General features: G+C 35.9%; 1 protein-coding gene across 3 annotated transcripts in view; it reads right to left on the reverse strand.

Annotated features, from left to right (window-relative positions):
• Positions 1 to 21,522, reverse strand: part of LOC111153578 (G kinase anchoring protein 1) — a 76,489-nt gene that overhangs the window by 17,508 nt on the left and 37,459 nt on the right. For 2 of the 3 annotated variants that reach the window (XM_022512700.1, XM_022512699.1), the window contains one exon: positions 3,994 to 4,143. The exons of the other annotated variant lie outside the window; for it this stretch is intronic. In XM_022512700.1, coding sequence (XP_022368408.1) covers positions 3,994 to 4,143 — 150 coding nt within the window. The remainder of the gene's footprint in view (positions 1 to 3,993; positions 4,144 to 21,522) is intronic. 3 annotated transcript variants of the gene reach the window in all.

The raw sequence follows: 21,522 nt of genomic DNA on the forward strand, positions 1-21,522 counted from the left end.
GTCTGGGTTGCTCAGTTGGTTAAGCAACTGCCTTCGGCTCAGGTCATGATCCTGGAGTCCCAGGATCGAGTCCCACGATCGTGTGGGGACTCCATGATCCTGGAGGGACTCCATGATCCATGGGACTCCATGATCCTGGAGTCCACGATCGAGTCCCATTGGGTTCCCTGCTCTGCAGGGAGCCTGCTTCTCCAGCTGACCTCTCTCCTCTCATGCTCTCTCTCTCTCATTCTCTCTCTCTCTCAAATAAATAAATAAAATCTTTTAAAAAAATGATTTAACCATGGCAAAAAGAAGAGCTTGCTTTCTTTGAGAAAAGAGTATAATGGAGAAACGAAGGAGATAAAGAAAGAGAGAAATATTTTCCCAAATGGTCTCAATCTTTTTCTTTTCCCCATTACACTCAATGATACTCTCGGAGAAAATCCTAACTTTTTAATTATGAAAGATATTGCATATGCAATAGAAATATATAATGACACACTAAGGTAAAAAGAAAATAACCCAATAGGTAGATTAAGAATTTGAACATTACCAAAATTTTGGTATCCCCCATGTGCCTCTTCTGAAATCATATCTCTTTCCCTTCCTTCCTGAAGATATCCCCTTTTATGAATTTTATATTGTCATTCTCTTCTTTTTTTAGTCTTTTACTGCATATATATAGTATCACTAAATAATACATTAAATTCACTATTTTTAAAAATATATATAAATGGCATCAAACTATTACTTGGTGACTTGCTTTTTTCATTAAACATTCATAAACATTATATTTTTGATATTCATCTATGTTGCTATGTATAACTATAGCTCATTCATTTCTCCTATAGATTTTGATATTACAAACAACTGAGTTTAGAACATTCTTCTTGAACATGTGTCCAGGATTTAATCTAGGGTAGAATTTCTAGAACATATGGTCTTCCCATCATCTTCAACTTGAAAAGTTAATACCGGTTGCTAGGTTCTGGGGGACAACAAGGGAGAGGCCAGTAAAATGGTCCAATCTTTCAGCTATAAGATGAATCAGGTCAGAGAATCTAATGTACGCCATAGTGACTATGGTTGATAACACTGCATTGCATAATTGATGTTTTAAAAGGCTAGGACTTAAGCATTCTTAAAAAAAAAAAGATAAGTATGTGAGATGGTAAATGTGTTTAAATAGATGGGAGGAAACATTTCACAATGTTTATGTATATCAAATCATCATGACATGCATTTTATTTTTTATGATGTGTATCTTAAGTATCTTCCAATTTTATATCTCAATTATATCTCAATAAAGCTGAAAAAAAAACTGTTGCACCTTTAGCACACACACACACACAAAAAAACTAATACCAAACTGTTTTCCAAAATGGTTATACTAATTTACACTATACCAGTGGCAGTATGCTACTTTTGTTCCTTTAATATTACTGAGCACTGTCAAATTCTTAACACTAGTCTTCAACTTCATTTAGTTTTTCCTAGGCACTGCAATGAAATTATCATCACATAAAACTTTGTTCTCTGCTCAAAAACCTTCAAAAATTCTTTAGTGTCTACTTACTAAACCATAAATTGGTCATAAATATGACCAAACCATAAATCAAACCATAAATTGATCCTCCACAATCTTTTCCAACCTAACTTACCAAACTTACACTATCCTCCTCAAAGGGCCTTCTGTTTTAATTAGGTTGGCTTATACTTCACTGCCTCCATACTCACAGCATTCTAGTTTCTTCTCCCTCACCTGTGCATATTCAAATTCTACTGTTCTGTACATTCCAATTCAAAAGCCATTTTCTCCTAAGAAAGCCATCTCTGATCTCCATTCCTGTGAATTACCATGGCACTTTACCAATATATCTTTTTTGAGACACACCGTTTTCTACCTTGTACAAAAATAATTATATATTGAGTACCATGTACAACATATTCCAATAAAAATTTAAAATTTTAACTACTAATTAATTGCAACTCCTAACAACAGTACATGAGAGGCAAATAATTTCTTTCCAATGGAAAACAGCTGATAAGCTACCAAAGCTGTATTTTATGTTATTAGGTTTGATTGATTTCAAAGTCTTTGTTTTGGTTTTGCTTTGGTTTTAATAGATCATTAACATTACTTGACTGAATTTTTATATGCCCAGATTTGTTCTACAAAGGGTTTGAAACACCTATTTGCTGAAATATACAAATATAATTCTTTCTGTCCAAAAATAATCTGAGATGGCTTAAAAAAAAAAGATATGGACCACAAAGAGAAGAATCATAGTCAATGAAAAAAGAAGAAGCACATATCCTAACCATAAATGCTAACATTATTGCATGGACTATACATAAAATTTGACAGTCAAGGCAAGACTTCAAAACATTAAATTTAATTCAATGTTAGAAAGGAAAAAGTTCACAAGTACTTCTTGTACAGGCAAGGATTTCTTGCCACTAAGTTGAAAATAGATTTCCATGTGGAATTATGTTAGTGTTATTTATAAACCCATCTTACTGCTGCATTAGAATAAAAAGGGTCTGACTTTTTTTGTGTCCTATATAACACAACACAGTCGGTGTTTAATTTGTTGAGTGACTGAATCTATCAATCTTAATGAAACAAAGAGATAATGTCCACTGAAGAATAGCAGGATAGGAAATGGGCTTTTAGATTTTTGGAACAGCCACTGTAGGAATCTGTCAAAGTCAAATTGTACAGAATTGCTGAATCATTATGTTGTACATCTGAAACTAATGTAACACTGTAGGTTTATTATAGTTCGATTAAAAAAAAAAAGAAAGAAAGAAAGGTGAACCAAAGGACTGTTATGTAGAAATGAAGATCTGGCAAAAGTTACATTGCACTGATTTTCAGAACAGAACATTAGCATTGTCTTAAAATATGTATGTATTTTCCAGCAACACCTGGCAGCCCAGGAATTAAATCAGAATAGGGAAAGTGGGCAATACTGCGAAAGCCAGTGCTGTGCACCTACAAGGGAAGAAGAGAAAACCAAGGAGGTAAAGGGAAAGCACTACTGCTGAACACTACTGAAATTGCTCACTACAAATTTCAGGCTGAGAAGTTATTGATGGATTGGAGGTCAATACATGGTAAAAAAAAAAAAAAGGTACAAGCTTAAGAATAAGTTAGACCCAAGAAAGGGGGGTAAATAAAACAGAAGACTAGCAGTTGTGGTGAGAAAAATAAATGCAGACTTATAGGTCTCTATATGATGAGATCTTTTCTTTCTTTTTAGTTTTTGAGTAATGTATTTAAAATGTGAATATCATTTTTAGCTTGTGGACAATAGCTTGCAACCCCTGGTCTACAGGTTAAAATTCCAACTTCTTTGTTCCCCTTAAAAAGACCTTCATAATTTAAACCCAAGCTATTTCCCTGGTCCTGTTACCCCAGCCTCACACTCTGTGCATCTCAGTGCAGAACCTTTTATTTCCTGAATATTCAGTCTAAGGCTTGTGCAGCTCTGGGCCTCTGCTCTTGCACTTCCCATAGGGCCCCTCCATTTCTCCGCTTACAGTTTATTCATCATTCAATGTCTATCCCAAATGTCAATTCTTCAGACACCTTTCACAATTCACCCAAGGTGGAGCTAGTACCTTCTCTATTCAAAACCTCATTTGTATTGTTAATCTCTCTCTCTCCAGCCTTCATCATGCTGAATGATATCTCTATAGGTCTGCCTCCTCTTATCCACACTGCTCTGAGTATCTAAGTGAAGGGCAGTCTCACCCATCTCAGTTTTCCCACTCCCCTATACTGGTGCCTAACAGTACACAGCACACACTCGATAAATATTCAATGAATGGGATACCTCATACTTGTTAATAGAAGTATCTATGCATGATAATGACTAAGATAATATCCTAAAACTCTAGCATCATATCATCATAATTGGATTCTACTGTTTTAAGTTTTTTTAAAAAAGGAAAATTGCATTTTAATTTCACTATGATTTTAAGAGAATTTTCTATTTTACATGCCTGGTTGTGTTCATGAGCTGCGCAATTATCTGTTCCATTATATTCTGTAAGCTGTTCTCTTCTTTTTTCTCTAATAAGAATTTTATGAACATCATCTTCCAGTCTATTGAAGAATCCTCCATCATGTGATAAAGTCTGAGAACTCAATTCCTGTCAAAAATGAATTATGATTTACTATCATTCAACACAAAAGTGTATTCATTTAATAAAACTAGTCAGCAACCAGAAGGTTGGAGAATGAAAGAAAAATGGTAACTAGGAGACAATCAACCATCTGATTCTTCTCTATCTCCAGAAGATAAACAGTAGAGACATATTCTTAAATGTCCTTTTCTTTTTTTTTTTTTAGTTGGGTATTGCTTGATTTAAAAAAAAAATTTATCCATACACCGTATAATTTGCCCATTTAATATGCACATTTCCATGGTTTTTATATATCCAGAGTTGTGCAACCATAACCCTTTTATCACCCCCCAAAACAAGCCCTGAACTTTTAGCAGTCATTCTCCATTTCTTCCTAATACCTACCCCCTCAATTTCCCCTGCACAACACTAATCTACAGTCTGTCTGTATAGATCTACCTTTTCTGGACATCTGATATGAATGAAACCATATAATATGTGGTCTTTTGTGACTGGTTTCTTTCACTTAGTACAATGTTTTCAAAGTGCACCTATATTATAGCATGTATCAGAACTTCATTTCTGCAAATAATATCTCAATGATGGATACATGATATTTTACATCTTCATTCATTGGTTGATGGACATTTGGGTGGTTTCCACTTTTGGGCTACTATGAATAATGCTATTATAAACATTCAAGAACAAGTTTTTGTGTGGCTATGTTTTCAGTTCTCTTGGGTATATATGTATAAGTACAACTGCTGGAACATATGGTAACTCTGTGTTTAATTTTTTGAGGAATTGCCAGATAGTTTTCCAAAGTGGCTGCACTATTTTACAGTCCTATCAGTAGCATATGAAGGTTCGAATTTCTTCACATTCTCACCAACACTTGCCATTGTCTGTCTTTATTGATCATAGCCATCCAAGTGAGTGTCAAGTGGTATCTCACTGTGGCTTTCAGCTGCATTTCCCTAATGGCTAATGGTGCTGAGAATCTTTTCATGTGCTTATTGGATATTTTTATATCTTTTTGGAAAAATGTCTACTGAGATCCTCTGCCCACTTTTTAACTGGATTTGTTTTTTACTTTTGAGTTTTAAGAATGTTTTATATATTCTAGATACAAGTCTCTTGTCAAATATATGGTTGGGAAACATTTTCTCCCACTCTGTGGGTTTTCCTTTCATGTTCCTTTTTTTTTCTTTTTTAAAGATTTTATCTATTTATTTGAAGGAGAGAGAGAGTGCCAGCATGAGTTGGGGAGGGAGAGAGAGAGGGAGAGGGAGAAATAGACGCCCCACTGAGCAGGAAGCCTGATGTGGGGCTTGATCCCAGGACTCTGGGATCACGACCTGAGCCAAAGGCAGACACTTAACCGACTGACCCACTCAGGTGCCCCATCCTTTCACATTCTTGGTAGTGTCCTTTGTATTACAAAATTTCTGAATGTTGACAATGTCCAATTTATGCAAGAAACTACTACTTTACTCAAAGTTCTGAAAATTTACTCCTATAATTTCTTCTGAGAGCTTTAACATTTTAGCTCTTACATTCAGGTCTATAATCCACTTTGAGTAATTTTTTTGTGTGTTTGGGGTGAACAAAGGGTCCAAACTTATTCTTTGGCATGTGGATATCCAGCATTATTTGTTGAGAAAATTATTTCTTCCCCACCAAGTTGTCTTGGCATTCTTGTACAAGATCAACTGACCATAAATTCAAGAGTTTCTTTCTGGATTCAATTCTGTTCTGTCAACTTACAGGTCTACTCTTGTGCCATACCACACTGCCTTGACTAATGTAGTTCTGTATTGCTCCATCTTGCACATTACATTTAAAAAATATTTTCTACATAAATTCTACATACTCATGATAAAGATATAAGATTTTATCACAATCTACTCAATTATATTAAATTAGATATTGTACATGTTCTCAATTAAGGTAGCATTTCTTCTCCAACCTCTTGTTATAGAGAGAATGAAAGGGGTGCCTGGGTGCAGACAGTTAAGTGTCTGACTCTTGGATTCAGCTCAGGTCATGATCTCAGAGTTGTAAGATTGAGCCCAGTGCTGGGCTCCGTGCTTAGCAGAGTCTGCTTGAAATAGTCTCTCTCCCTCTCCCCCATACCCATTCTCTCTCTCAAATAAATCTTTTAAAAAAATAGAGACTGAAGAAAATACTCTTCTTACTCTCATTACTTTCATATATGTCCAACAGTCTTGAACTATAACACTCAAACTTTACCCATTTTAACTGTATTTGTAAGCAAATGACCCAAAAGTTCAAGTTCCTTTCCCTATATATTATCTTAGAAAGTATTTGAAAGAAACAAAAATGTGGATCACTTCTTAATAAACAAATGATATTAAAAATATTTGTGCCGCACACTGTATTTTGCAAAGCACTCATGTAAAGTATCACTTAGACTCTCACTAACATCATAAGAGGTTGATAGTGCAAGAATTATTTTGCCACAAAGTAATTAAGGATTCACTAAAGTTAAATAACTTGCCCATGAGTTATTCCATTGCTAAGTGCTACACATACAACTCAAAGTCTACTGCTTCATAAAATATGTCCAGTACATTCTAGTAAGATTTCACTTTAAATAATAAATACAACAATGCTTAAAACAGTGCTAAGCTTCTATGGAAGGAATAACAGGATGGCAACTAACTGGCTTCTGGATTTCACTTCTTTAAAGAGTGCAATTCCGGCCAGTGTCCTCTGTTACGTGATTGCTACTACCATTACCAGCATGCCCATCGAAAAGGTACTCCGCCCTTGGGTATTTTTCAGCGAGGCAGAAAGTTTCTTTATAGAGTAAAAATAGAATTTTTCAAAAGACAGTTTGATGAGAAACTAGGGAGAAAAGCAGCAAAAACAAATCACCCACAATTCCCCCTACAACACCCACCTAAAAAGACAAAAAAGTGGCAAATGTAAGAACACATATTCTTTAAAAAGTTGGGCCAATTCAATTTCAATATAATTCAAATACTGAACATCTATTATGTGCCAAGTAAACAGCAAAAAAGACAGCATGGTATTTGTGTAAGTATAGCCTTATAGATTACTGGAACATAATTGAGAGTTTAGACATAAGCCTTCACATTTATGGTCAGTTTTTTTCCCCCCAAAGATTGTACTTATTTATTTGAGAAAGAGAGAGCATGAGCAGGGGAAAAGGGCAGAGAGAGAGGGAAAAGCAGGCTCCCCATTCAACATGGGGCCTGATTGTAGGACCCTTGGTCCATGACCTGAGCTGAAGGCAGACATTTAACTGACTAAGCCACCCAGGTGCCCCTGCTCAGTTTACTTTTTACAAATGAATAAGGTACTTCATTAAAGAAACAAGAGTGTTTTCAACGAGTGGTACTAGGAGAACTGGATATACACATTCCAAAAAGTGAACTTGGCCTCTTTTTTCACACCATACACAAAAATTAACTCAAAAAAGAATCAAAGAGGATTCTGAGAAGATTGAGAAAGAAGCACCAGGAATCTGTCTCCTCATCTAGACAACAATTGCACTGGCAGAATCTATGAGATGTGACTGTTTTAGAACTTTGAAATCTGTTGAAGGCTTGAACTTTCAGGACAAGATGGGAATGGTAAACGGAGGTTAATTTTGGTTAATTTTAGCTTTTAGCACAGTAGCAGCTACTCATTCCCCACACTCAGCCACATGGCAGGCAACTATGTGAATGTTTGTGGAGCAGCTTGAACAGTTTATAGGAACTAGGGTATTCAAAAAGGACCCTGTCCTCCAAACAAAGGGAAGCTGCTCTCGTTACTGATTGCGCTCTGACCACAGAAGTGCAAAGAGACAAAGAGGCAGGCAACCATTGTAGTCGGTCGTACCTCTTCAAACTGTAGCAAGCCCCTCTCCCTCCAGCTGAAGTGACTTCTACTGGATTTAAAGCATTAGTGCCCTTTTTTCGTACCTTCATTTTTTACTTTTTCACGTTAGGGACCCAGACATTAAAAACTAGGTCATTGTGGGGCGCCTGGGTAGCTCAGTCGTTGAGTGTCTGCTTTGGGCCCAGGTCATGATCCCAGGGTTCTGGGATCGAGCTCTGCTTTAGGCTCTCTGCTTGGTGGGAAGCCTGTGTCTCCCTCTCCCACTCGCTCTGCTTGTGTTCCCTCTCTCACTGTCTCTCTCTGTCAAATAAATAAATAAAATCTTTTAAAAAACAAAAACAAAAAACAAAAACTAGGTCATCTGAAAACAAATGCCTGTAAGGGGAAAATTAGAAAGTAACTGTGCATGTCCATGGAAAAGGGCTCAGAAAAGACCTAAGAAATTAAGTATACACCTCATGTTCATACCTGGAACACAGACCGCCTATAACAATCATAAAAACAAAAATAATTTAAAAACACCACTCCCTGAGGAAGGAGGAGACTTTGATCTCCAGAGTTTCCACATTATTAGGTTAAAATATCTAGCATTTGACAAAAAAATCACAATGTATTCAAAGAAATAGGGAAGTATGGCCCATTGAGAGGCATAAAATAAATCAACAGAAACTGTCCCTGAAAAAGACTTTTGCAGTTATGTGAGAAAAAGGCTTTAAAACAACTTTCATAAAGATGCTCAAAGAACAAAAGGAAGTTGTGGAGAAAAACAAACAAAACAGTGTGTGAACAAAATGGAAATATCAAGAGACAGAAAACCTAAAAAGATTAAAAAAAAAAATCCTGGATTTGAAAAGTACAACTACTAAAATGACAAAGGCAGAGTTGAGTAAGCAGAAGAAAGAATCAGTGAACCTAAAGACAGGACAATGAAAATTATGTAGGCCGAAAAATAAATGAAGAAAAGCAAACAGAGCCTAGGATACCATCAAGGAGACCAACATGCACAGTGAGGGGATCTCAGAAGGAGACAAGAGAAAAGAGCATAGAGAATATTTTAAGAAATAGTGGCTCAGGCGCCTGGGTGGCTCAGTGGGTTAGGCCCTCTGCCTTTGGTTCAGGTCATGGTCCTGAGGGTCCTGGGATCAAGCCCCGCATTGGGCTCTCTGCTCAGCAGGGAGCCTGCTTCCCCTTCTCTCTCTGCCTGCCTCTCTGCCTACTTGTGATCTCTGTCTGTCAAATAAATAAAAATAAATAACTTAAAAAGAAATAGTGGCTCAACTTTTTTATACCACACACAATAATAAATTCAAAATGGATGAAAGATGGAAATATCCACAGGAAAACATCAAAATCCTAAAGGAGAGCACAGGCAGCAACCTCTCTGACCTTGGCCACAGCAACTTCTTATTAGACATATATCCACAGTCAAGGGAAACAAAAGCAAAAATGAAATACGGGGGCTTTATTAAGATAGAAAGTTTCTGCACAAGAAGGAAACAATGAACAAAACTAAAAGGCAACTGACAAAATGAGAGAAGATATTTGCAAATGACATATCAGATAAAGGGCTAGTACCCAGAATCTATAAAGAACTCATCAAACTCAATACTCAAAAAATAAATAATCCGGGGTATCTGGGTGGCTCAGTGGGTTAAGCCTCTGCCTTCGGCTCAGGTCATGGTCTCAGGGTCCTTGGATCGAGGCCCACATCAGGCTCTCTACTCAGCAGGGAGCCTTTTCCCCCTCTCTCTCTTCCTGCTGCTCTACTTACTTGTGATCTCTCTCTCTCTGTCAAATAAATAAAATCTTAAGAAATCATAAAAAATGAAAAAAAAATCCAGTTATGAAAATGGGCAGAAGGCATGAACAGACATTTCTCCAAAGAAGACATAAAAATGACTAACAGACTATGTAAAAATGCTCAGTGTCACTCATCAGGGAAATACAAATCAAAACCATGCTAAGATACCATCTCATACCTGTCAGAATGGCTAAAATTAACAACTCGGGAAAACAACAGATGTTGGCAAGGATGTGGAGAAAGAGAAGAAAAGTCTTAGTAAAAAAGTCTTACACTATCAGTGGGAATGCAAACTGGTGCAGCCACTGTAGAAAACAGTATGGAGGTTCCTCAAAAAGTTAAAAATAGAACTGCACTGCAACCCAGCAATTACACTACAAGGTATTTATCTAAATACAAAAGTGCTAATTCGAATGGGCACATGCATCCCAATGTTTATAGCAGCACTATCAACAATAGCCAAATTATGGAAAGAGCCCAGATGCCCAACAACTGATGAATCAATAAAGAAAAGAATATGTGGTGTGTATGTGTGCGTGTGTGTGTGTATATATATGAATGTATATGTGTGTGTGTATGGATATTACTTAGCCATCAAAAAGAATGAAATCTTGGGGCACCTGGGTGGCTCAGTGGGTTAAAAGCCTCTGCCTTTGGCTCAGGTCATGATCCCAGGGTCTGGGGATCGAGCCCCACATCGGGCTCTCTGCACAGCAGGGAGCCTGCTTCCTTTCCTCTCTCTGCCTGCCTCTCTATTTGTAATCTGTCTGTCAAATAAATAAATAAAATCTTAAAAAAAAAAAAAAGAATGAAATCTTGCCATTTGCAACAATATGGATGGAACTAGAGTATATCATGCTAAGCAAAATAAGTCAGTTAGAGAAAGACAAATACCATATGATTTCACTCATATATGATATTTTATTTTTATTTTCTTTAAGATTTTTATTTATTTATTTGAGAGAGAGACAGTGAGAGAGAGCATGAGCGAGAAGAAGGTCAAAGGGAGAAGCAGACTCCCCATGGAGCTGGGAGCCCGATGTGGGACTTGATCCCAGGACTCTGGGACCATGACCTGAGCCAAAGGCAGTCGTCCAACCAACTGAGCCACCCAGGCATCCCCATATATGATATTTTAGAAACAAAACAGATGAATACAGAAGGGAGGAAAAATAAACAGGAAAAAAATGTAGCAGAAAACTTCCCAAATTTGATGAAACACATGAGTATAAACATTTAAGAAGCTCAAAGAAGCTTCCACATTAAGATGAACTGAGAGAAAGCCACACCAAGACCCATTATAAACAAACCTTCAAGGGCCACCTTGGTGGTTCAGTCAGTTGAATGTCAGACTCTTGGTTTCAGCTCAGATCATGATCTCATGGGCTGTGGGATTGAGCCCTGCATTGAGCTCTGAGCTCAGCAGGGAGTCTGCTTGAGATTCTCTCCCTCTGCCCCTTCCCAGCTCTCCTCCCTCTCTCTAATAAGTAACTCTTAAAAAACAAGACAAACTTTCAAAAGACAAACACACACAAAAAAAATCCTAAAACTAGTGAAAAGAAGTGAATTACCACATACAAGAGATATTTACTAAGACCATTAGCAGATTTCTCTTCAGAAACTTTGGAGCCCAGAAGACATGGGCCAATATATTTGAATGCTAAAAGATAAAAGCCTTTGAACCAATTATCTTATATGTGGGAAAACTGTCCTTCAAAAATGAAGGAGGGGTGCCTGTGTGGCTCAGTCAGTTAAATGTCTGACTTCCCCTCAGGTCATGATCTTGTGATCTTAGGATGGAGCCCTGCACCTGGCTCCACAGTGCGGAGTCTGCTTGAGATTCTCTCTTTTTTTTCCCTCTGCCCCACCCCTGCTCATGCTCTCACTCTCTCAAATAAAAAATATAATTTTTTAAAAAATTGAAGGAGAAATTGAGACATTCCCAGATAAATAAAAACTGATGTTGTTTGTGAACACTAGACCTGCTCTGCAAGAAATGCCCAAGGGAGTCCTGGCAAGGTGGAAAGGACAGACATTAGACAGTAACTCAGAGCCATATAGAGAAATATACATCTATATAAAGGTAAATATATGGGCAATTATAAAAGTTGATATTACTGCAACAATGACATTTAATATTTTTTGTTTTTTTTTAAGATTTTATTTATTTATTTGACAGACAGAGATCACAAGTAGGCAGAGAAGCAGACAGATAGAGAGAGAGGTGGAAGCAGGCTCCCTGCAGAGCAGAGAGCCCGATGTGGGGCTCGATCCCAGGACACTGGGACCATGACCTGAGCCGAAGGCAGAGGCTTTAACCCACTGAGCCACCCAGGTGCCCCATATTTTTTGTTTTTGACATGACTTAAAAGATTAATGCATTTAATGAAAAAAATTAGTGTAAAAGGTAGTATTACTGTAACTTCGGCTTGTAACTCCAAATCTTGTTTCCTATATAATTTAGGAGACTAATGCACTTAAAATAATCATTAGTTTATGTTTTGGGGCATACAATGTATGAAGATGTTATTTTGTAACATCAACAACTGAAAAGGCTAGGGATGGCAGTGTAAAGGAGCAGATTTTTGTATGTTAATGAAGTTATGCTGCTGTAAATTCAAATTAGAGTGTTATAATTCAGGATATTAAATTTAATCTTCATGGTAATCACAAAGAAAATAACCAAAGAATATACACAAAAGGAAACAAGAAAGGAATTTAAACATTTCACTACAAAAAAATCAACTACACACAAAAGAAAACAGTAATGCAGGAAATGAGGGATAACAAAGCTATAGGGCATTTAAAAAGCAAACAGCACACTGACAGAAGTTCCTCATTAGCCATAATTACTTTAAATGTAAAATGGATTAAACTCCCTAATCAAAAGACATAGATTGGCAGAATGAATAAAAACAAACATCCAACTATATGGTCTCTACCAGAGATTCATATGGGATCAAAAGACACAAACAGGTTGAAAGTGAGGAGTGGAAAAAGATATTCTGTGCAAAAGAGAGCTGGAGTGACTATACTAATATTAGTCAAAAGAGACTTTAAAATCAAAAAAGGTTACAAGAGACAAAGACAGACATTATATTTTAATAAAGGGTTTAACACAGCAAGAAAATATAACAATTATAAATATTTATATATGCAATGACAGACCATAAAGATATATTAAGAAAAACATGACAGAACTGGAGAAATAGGCAGTTCAATAGTAGTAATTAGAGACTTTAATACCCCACTCAAAATAATGAAGAGAATAACCGGACAGAAGTAAGGAAATAAAGAATTTAATACAGTAAATCAACTAGATCTATCAAGTACATACAGAACACTTCTCAACCATAATAATATACACATTCTTTTCAAGGGCACTTTTTGGGATATTTTCCAGAAGAGCCCACATATAGGGCCACACATGAAGTCTCAATAGATTTTAGAAAGTATTATACAAAGTATATTCTCTGACAATGGGAAAGAGTTAGAAAACAACAACATTAGGTGGATAATTTACAAAATTACAGAAATTAAACAACACAGTTTTAAACAACCAATGTATCAAGAACAAAATCACAAGGGAAATTAGAAAATACTTAGGGACAAATGAAAACCCAAACACACCACACTAAAACTTACAGAATGCAACAAGAGCAGTGCTAAGGGAAATCAAAGCAACAACTCACCTTTACAACTTAAGGAACTAGAAAAAGAAGAAAAACTAAACCCAAAGCTAGTAGAAGGAAGGAAATGGTAAAAATTAGAACAGGTACACAAAACAGAATAGAAAAATATCAGAGAAAATTAAAGAAGCCAAAAGTTGGTTCTTCAAAGAGGTTAACAAAATTGACAAATCTTGAGCTAGAAGCATGAAGAAAAGACTCAAATTACTAAAGTCACAAATGAAAATGGGGATACTGGTTCTACAGAAATAGGATTATAAGAAAGTACTATAAAGAACTGTATGCCAAATAAATTGGATAACCTAGATGAAACAAATACCTAGAAACAAAAACCTACCAAGACTAAATCATGAAAATAGAAAATCTGAATAGACCTATAACTACTAAAGAGATTTTATCAGTAATCAAAACTCTCCTAACAAAGAAAAGCCCTGGACCCGACTGTTTGGTGAATTCTACCAAATATTTAAAGAGCTAACATCAACGCTTCTTAAACTCTTCCCAAAAAAATGAAGAGAACATTTCCTAACTCATTTTTAAAGGCAGCATCACCCTGATACCCAAGCTAGATAGTGACACTACATGAAAACTATAGACCAATGTCTCCTAAAAATATAAATGCAAAAATCCTCAATGAAATACTAGCAAACAGAATTCAACAGCTAATTGAAAGAATTACACACCATGACGAAGTCAACCCACGGAAAGAAAAAAAAAATTGCAAACCATGTATCTGATAAGGGATTAATATTCAGAATATATAGAGAACACCTAAAACTCAATAATAATAACAACAAAGGGGCACTTGTGTGGCTCCGTCAGTTAAGCATCTGCCTTTGGCTCAGGTTGTGATCTCAGAGTTCTGGGCTCAAGTCCTGTATCAGGCTCCCTACTCAGCAGGGAGTCTGCTTCTCCCTCTCCCTCTGCCCCTCCCCCAAGCTCCTGCTCTCTTGCTCATTCTCTGTCAAATAAATAAAGTCTTAAAAAAAAAAACCCAGTAACAACAACAAAAAAAAATAGTAATAATAACCTAATTTTTAAAATGGCAAAGGACTCAAATAGACATTTCTTCTAAGGAGATATATGAATGCCAATAAGCACATGAAAAAATGTTTACCATCACTAATGATTAGGGAAATGCAAACCAAAATTACAATGAGGGGCACACGGGTGGCTCAATGAATTAAGCATCCAACTCTTGATTCAGCTCAGATCATGACCTCAGGGCCCTAAAATTGAGCCTCATATACAGAGCCCACTTAAGGTTCTCTCTCTCCCTCCCTCTGCCCTATCCCTGGCCTGAACGTGCATGTGCACTTTCTCTCAAAAACAAACGAACAAACAACAACAACAACAACAAAAACCCACTACAATAAGTTATCACGTCATATCCATTAGAATGGTGCTGTTCAGAAAACAAGTGCAGGCAAGGATGTGGAGAAATCAGAACTTTTGCACACTGTTCATGGGAATGTAGTACAGCCACTGTGTAAAACAGCATGACTATTCCTCAAAAAATTAAAAGTAGAATTACCACATGATCCAGCAACTCCACTTCTGGGTGTATTCCCAAGACAACTGGAAGCAGGATCACAGAGATATTTGTATAGCCATGTTCACAGCAGCATCATTCACGAGCTAAAACATGGAAGCAACCCAAGTGACCACTAACAGATGAATGGATAAGCAAAAGTATACAATGGAGTATTATTCAGCCTTAAAAAGGAAATTCTGCAATAATGGATAACATGGGAGAAACTTGAAGATGTTATACTAAGTGAAATGAAGATGTTATACTAAGTGAAATAAGTCAGTCACAAAAAGACAAATACTGTATATGATTCTACTTATACGAGGTACTTAGAGTAGTTAGTCATAGAGACAGAATAGAATGGTGGTTGTCATGGGCTGTGGAGATAGAAGAATGGGGAGTTATTATTTAATAAGTATAGATTTTCATATTTACAAGATGCAAAGAGTTACAGGGATGGATGGTGATGCTGCTGCACAACAGTATGAATGCAGTTAATACCACTGAACTATACATTTAAAAATGGTCAAGATGGTAAGCTTTATGTTAGAGGTATTTTGCCACAATAAAAAAATGGATCATAGACTTTAAAGGAATAAATAAAACTATAAAACTTCTAGGATAAATCATTGTGGACCTGGGTTAGGCAAGTGCTATTAAATGAATACCAAAAGCACAATCCCTAAAAGAAAAAAATAGATAATCTAGACTTCATCAGAATTGGAAACTTTTATGTTTCAAAAGACAACATTAAGAAAATAAAAAGGCAGGGCACCTGGGTGGCTCAGTGGGTTAAGCGTCTGCCTTTGGCTCAGGTCATGATCTTGGGGTTCTAGCATCAAGCCCCACATTGGGCTCCCTGCTCAGTGGGGATTCTGCTTCTCAGTCTCCCTCTGCCCCTTCCCCCTCACCTGTGTGAGCACGTACTCTCAAATAAATAAAATCTTAAAAAAAAAAAAAAGGCAGATCACATCCTGTGAAAGAATATTTACAACTCATATATTTGGTAAAGAACATGTATCCAGGGGCGCCTGGGTGGCTCAGTGTGTTAAAAGACTATGCCTTCAGCTCAGGTCATGGTCTCAAGGTCCTGGGATCAGGCCCCACATCAGGCTCTCTGCTCACTGGGGAGCCTGCTTCCCCTTCTCTCTCTGCCTGCCTCTCTGCCTACTTGTGATCTCTGTCAAAATAAATAAATAAAATTAAAAAAAAAAAGAACTTGTATCCAGAATGTGTAAAGGAATCTCAAAAAAAAAAATAAATAAGATGACATACTTTAAAAATGAACAAAATATGTGAACAGACATTTCACCAAAGAAGACATAAAGACTCGCTGATGAGTGCATGAAAAGATGGCTCAAAATCACTAGTCATAGGAAAATGCAAATTAAAATGAGATACACTACATACCCACTAGTATGGCTATAATCAAAACAAGAAACAATATCAAGTGTTAGCAGGGATGTGGAGAAACTGGAACCCTCATACATCACTTGTGGGAATGAAAAATGGTACACTCTGGAAAACAGCTTGACCATACAATGCAGCAATTTCACTAAGTATCCACCTAAGAGAAATGAAACAAGTATCTACACAAAGACATGTATGAAATATTCACAGCAAATCCCACCACTTGTTGAATAAACAACATTCACACAATGAAATGCTATTCAGCAATGAACTGAGGTGGACTATTGACACATACTATAATGTAACATGGACAAATCTTAAAAATGGACTATGGTTATGGTTGCAGTTTTTCAAATTCATTATAAGTTACTGTATTGAATTATACACTTAACAAAGGGGGAATTTTATAGTATGTAAATTATAACTCAGTAAGACTTTTTTTAAAAAGAACATCCATGAAAGCACCATTTTACTTAAAAACTAGAACATTACCAGGACCTTGTGCCCTACTCTAAGAGTAACTGTTAACATGAATTTAGTGTTTACTATTTCCATATTTTATTGGTTTTATTAGATGTCACTAAACAATATTCATTTTTAATTTTTTTAAATTTAATTTTTTCAGTGTTCCAAGATTCATTGTTTATGCACCATACCCAGTGCTCCATGCAATACGTGCCCTCCTTAATACCCACCACCAGGCTCACCCAAACCCCCAACCCCTTCTCCTCCAAAACCCTGTTTGTTTTTCAGAGTCCACAGTCTCTCATAGTTCGTCTCCCCCTCCAATTTCCCTTAATTCACTCTTCCTTTCCTTCTAATGTCCTCCATGTTATCCCTCATGCTCCCTCCATCAGAAGGATGAATACCCAACTTTTGTATCAACATGGACAGGACTGGGGGAGATTATGCTGAGTGAAATAAGTCAAGCAGAGAAGATCAATTATTATATGGTTTCACTTACTTGTGGAAAAACAGTCATTTCGCATGAGTTTTGGGTTTTTTTTTAACTTAAAAATTTTTTATTTATAAAAAAAATTTTACTTATGAAGTTAGACATTTTTTATGGTTTTTGAAAAATGCTTGATTTTGTAAAATGCTTGATGTCTCTTAACTACATTTAAAATTTCTATCCTTTGAGACAGCAAGAAAACAAGACAACCATCTTTTTTTTTTTAAAGATTTTATTTATTTATTTGATAGAGACACAGTGAGAGAGGAACACAAGCAGGGCGAGTGGGAGAAGGAGAAGCAGGCTTCCTGCCAAGCAGGGAGCCTGATGTGGGGCTCAATCCCAGAACCCCGGGATGAGCCACCCAGGCACCCCCAACCATCTCCTTTTTAACCATGTGACAGGCATTCTTTCTGTGTCTGAATAATAATTATGAGTTGTGTTTTGAAAATATGTTCTCTCAATTGTGCCTCTTTTTACATTCTTTTTGATATTGCATAACGTTTTATTGATTTTGCATAACAATTTTTTTTGTTAAAAAAATCCCTACCTAGACCATCACAAATATATTCCGCATTTTCTAGTTCTAAGGGCTGTACAATTGCCTTTCACATAGAAGTATTTAATCTAGTGGAACAGATTTGAATGTGTGATGAAAAACTGAGATCCAATTTGTTTTTTTCCCAATATGACTAACAACTGTCCCTTGCTTTTCCACATATAAGACATGATGTTAAGTAATAAGCACACTGTGGAATTAGCACAGGAAGAAATCAACCACTGAAAAATACAGAGAGATTAAAAAATAGACCACTGCATATGTGGAATCTTGATGAATGACAGGTAACATATTAAATATGGGTTCTTCTTTAGGAGCTCTTCGCTATTTTTTAGCCTTTGTTCTTCTAATATTAGTAATTTGCTGAGTTTGGGGGGGGAGCTTTTAAGATTTTCATTGGAAATGCAAAAACAATTTGGGGAAAACTGTTACTTTCATTATAATAAAGCTTCTTATCCACACAAACAGCATGTCTTTGTATCTATGTAGGTCATCTTTGTCTTTCAATAAAATTTTATAATCTGTTCCATTAAGTTTCTGCATAACTTCTGTTAGATCTTTAGATACCTTATAATATTTTGTTGCTTCTGTAAATAGCATCCTTTTAAGAAATAACTTTTCTTTCATACTTGCATAAAGAAAGTCCAATTCTAAGTTTTTGTTGTTTGAATTTTTAAATTGAGTATATTTAACACACAACTATAGATTCAGGTGTACAACATAGTGATTCAACTTCTCTACATGTAATGCTGTGCTTACAAGTGTAGCCACCATCTGTCAACATACATCACTATTAGTGTATCAGTGGCTACATTCCCTATGCTGTGCCTTTTATTCCTGTAACTTATTCATTCCATAAATAGAAGCCTGTATCTCCCACTGCTCTTCACCCATTTTGCCCATCCCCCATCCCACTCTCTTCTGGCAACCATCAGTTTGTTCTCTGTATTTGCAGGTCTGATTCTGCTTTTTGTTTCTTTATTCATTTGTTTTATTAAGTTCCACATATGAATGAAATCATATTTGTCTTTCCCAGTCTGACTTATTTCACTTAACATAATATCCTTAGATCTATCCATGTTGAGAACATACAAAGCATATATACAGCCTGAAGAATAATTATGAAATGACATGTTTATAAGTTACTAACAAGGTAATAGAACTCTGCTAGCACCCCAGAGGATTCCATGCTTTTCTTTTCTTCTTCATTAGAGATGTGATTATTTGAACTTTTTGTGATAATCTCTTTGATTTTATTGCCTGTCAAGCTATGCATGCATCTCTAAATGCGTTTAATATTGCTTATTTTTGAACTTTATATGGAATCATGTTGTTCCTGATAACAGTAATTCAGTCACTTTCAATGCTGATTAGTATTCCATTGACTAAATTTGCCATAGTTTGTTGTTCATTTCATGGTTGATGGACATTTAGATTCTTTACATGTTTTGATCTTAATGAACAATGATGTTTTAAAGTCTTATACATGTATAGTGGTCCACATAAGCACATATTACCACCGAGCATGTACTCAGGAGTAAAAATACCGGGTTATGGGTTATGGGCATCTTCAATTTTATATGGTTTGGAAAACTAATGTTTCATTAAAATTTTTAAAATTTAATTTTTAATTATTTTTTATTTTTTTATTGTGGTGTAATTGATAGAGAGCATCATATTAGTTTCAGGTGTCTAACAATTCACTGTATATACTGCAAAATGATCACCACAGTAACTATAATTAACATCTGTCACCATACACAGTTATACAATTTTTTTTCAGTGATGGGAACATTTAACATTTCAAATATGCAATACAGTATTAACTGTAGTAACTATGCTATATTACATCTCCATGATTTATTCTGCAACTGGAAATCTATACATACTTTTGATTCCCTCCACCCATTTTGCCCACTCCCTCATCTGTAACTATGAGCTGGTTTTAGGGGCTCTGTAACTATGAGCTTGGTGTTAAGGTTTTTTGTTTTTTTTTTTTTTTTTTTAGATTCTGCATGTAAGTGAGATCATACATTATTTGTCTTTGACTTATCTCACTTAGCACAATGCCAAAGTCCATCCATGTTCTCATAAATGGCAAGATTTCATTATTTTCTATGACTGAATATTTCATTGTACATACATATACTACAATTTCTTTATCTATTTGTATCCATTGTAAAACTTGTTTCTACATCCTGGCTCTTATAAATAATGCTGCACTGAACATGTGGGTGCATATACCTTCTCCAATTAGTGTTTTGTTTTCTTCAGATAAATAACCAGAAATGGAATTGCTGGATCATATGGTAGTTCTACTTTTAATTTTTTGAGGAACCTCCATACTGTGTTCTATAGTGGCTGTACCAATTGATATTCCCATCAATGACGCCTGAGGGTTCCCTTTTCTCCACACCCTCACCAACATTTGTCATCTCTTGTCCTTTTGATGATAGCTCTTCTAACAGGTGTGAGGTGATGTCTTATTGTGGTTTTGATTTGCATTTTCCTGATGATCAGTAATGTTGAGCATCTTTTCATATACCTGTTGGCCATCTGTATGTCTTCTTTGGAAAAATGTCTACTCATATCCTCTGCCCATTTTTTAGTGAATTGTTTGGTTTTTTTTGCTACTGAGTTGTACAACTTCTTTGTATTTTTTGAACATTAACTCCTTATTAGATATATGATTTGCAAATATTTTCTTCCATTCAGTAGATTACCTTTTCATTTTGATGATGGTTTCCTTTCGCATGCAGAAGTTCTTAGTTTGATGGAGCCCCACTTGTTTATTTTTGCTTTTTATTGCCTCTGCTTTTGGGGTCAAATCCAAAAAACTCATTGCCAACGGCAATGTAAAGTTTACCACCTATGTTTTCTTATTGGAATTTTTAAAAAATTGTAGCTGACATACAATGCTACATTTATTTCAGGTGTACAACACAGTGATTCAACAGTTCTATGTGTTTCACAATGCTCACCACAAAAGTGCAGTCACCATTCAGTGTTATGATATTATTGACTATATCCCCTATGCTGTACTTTTCATCCCTGTAACTTACTTATTTTATAACTGGAAGTTTGTACTTCAGTTTTGCCCATTTTTCTACCATCCTCCCATCTGGCAACTGCTAAGTTGTTCTCTGTTTATGAATCTTCTATTTATGAGTTTTATTTGCTCATATTTTTAGATTTCACATATAAGTTAAATCATACAGTATTTGTCTTCCTCTGTCTGACTTATTTTACTTAGCATAACACCCACTAAGTTCATCATGTTACCACACTTGGCAAGATTTCATTGTGGTTTTTGTTTTTTGCTAACTCTTCTAGGAGTTTTAAGGTTTTGGGTCTTACATTCAAGTATTTAATCCATTTTAAGTTAATTTTTGTGTATTGTATAAGATAGTGGTCCATTTTTCCCAGTACCATTTATTGAAGAGACTGTCCTTTCCCCATTGTATATTCTTGCTTCCTTTGTCATAAATTCACTGACCACATAGGTGTGGATTTATTTCTGAGCTTCTCTATTTTGTTCCATTGGACTGTGTCTTGTTTTTATGCCAATACCATGCTGTTTTGATTACTATA

Source organism: Enhydra lutris, unplaced genomic scaffold (genome assembly GCF_002288905.1).
Source record: "Enhydra lutris kenyoni isolate GAN:26980312 unplaced genomic scaffold, ASM228890v2 scaffoldscaffold33, whole genome shotgun sequence".
Lineage (NCBI taxonomy): Eukaryota > Metazoa > Chordata > Mammalia > Carnivora > Mustelidae > Enhydra > Enhydra lutris.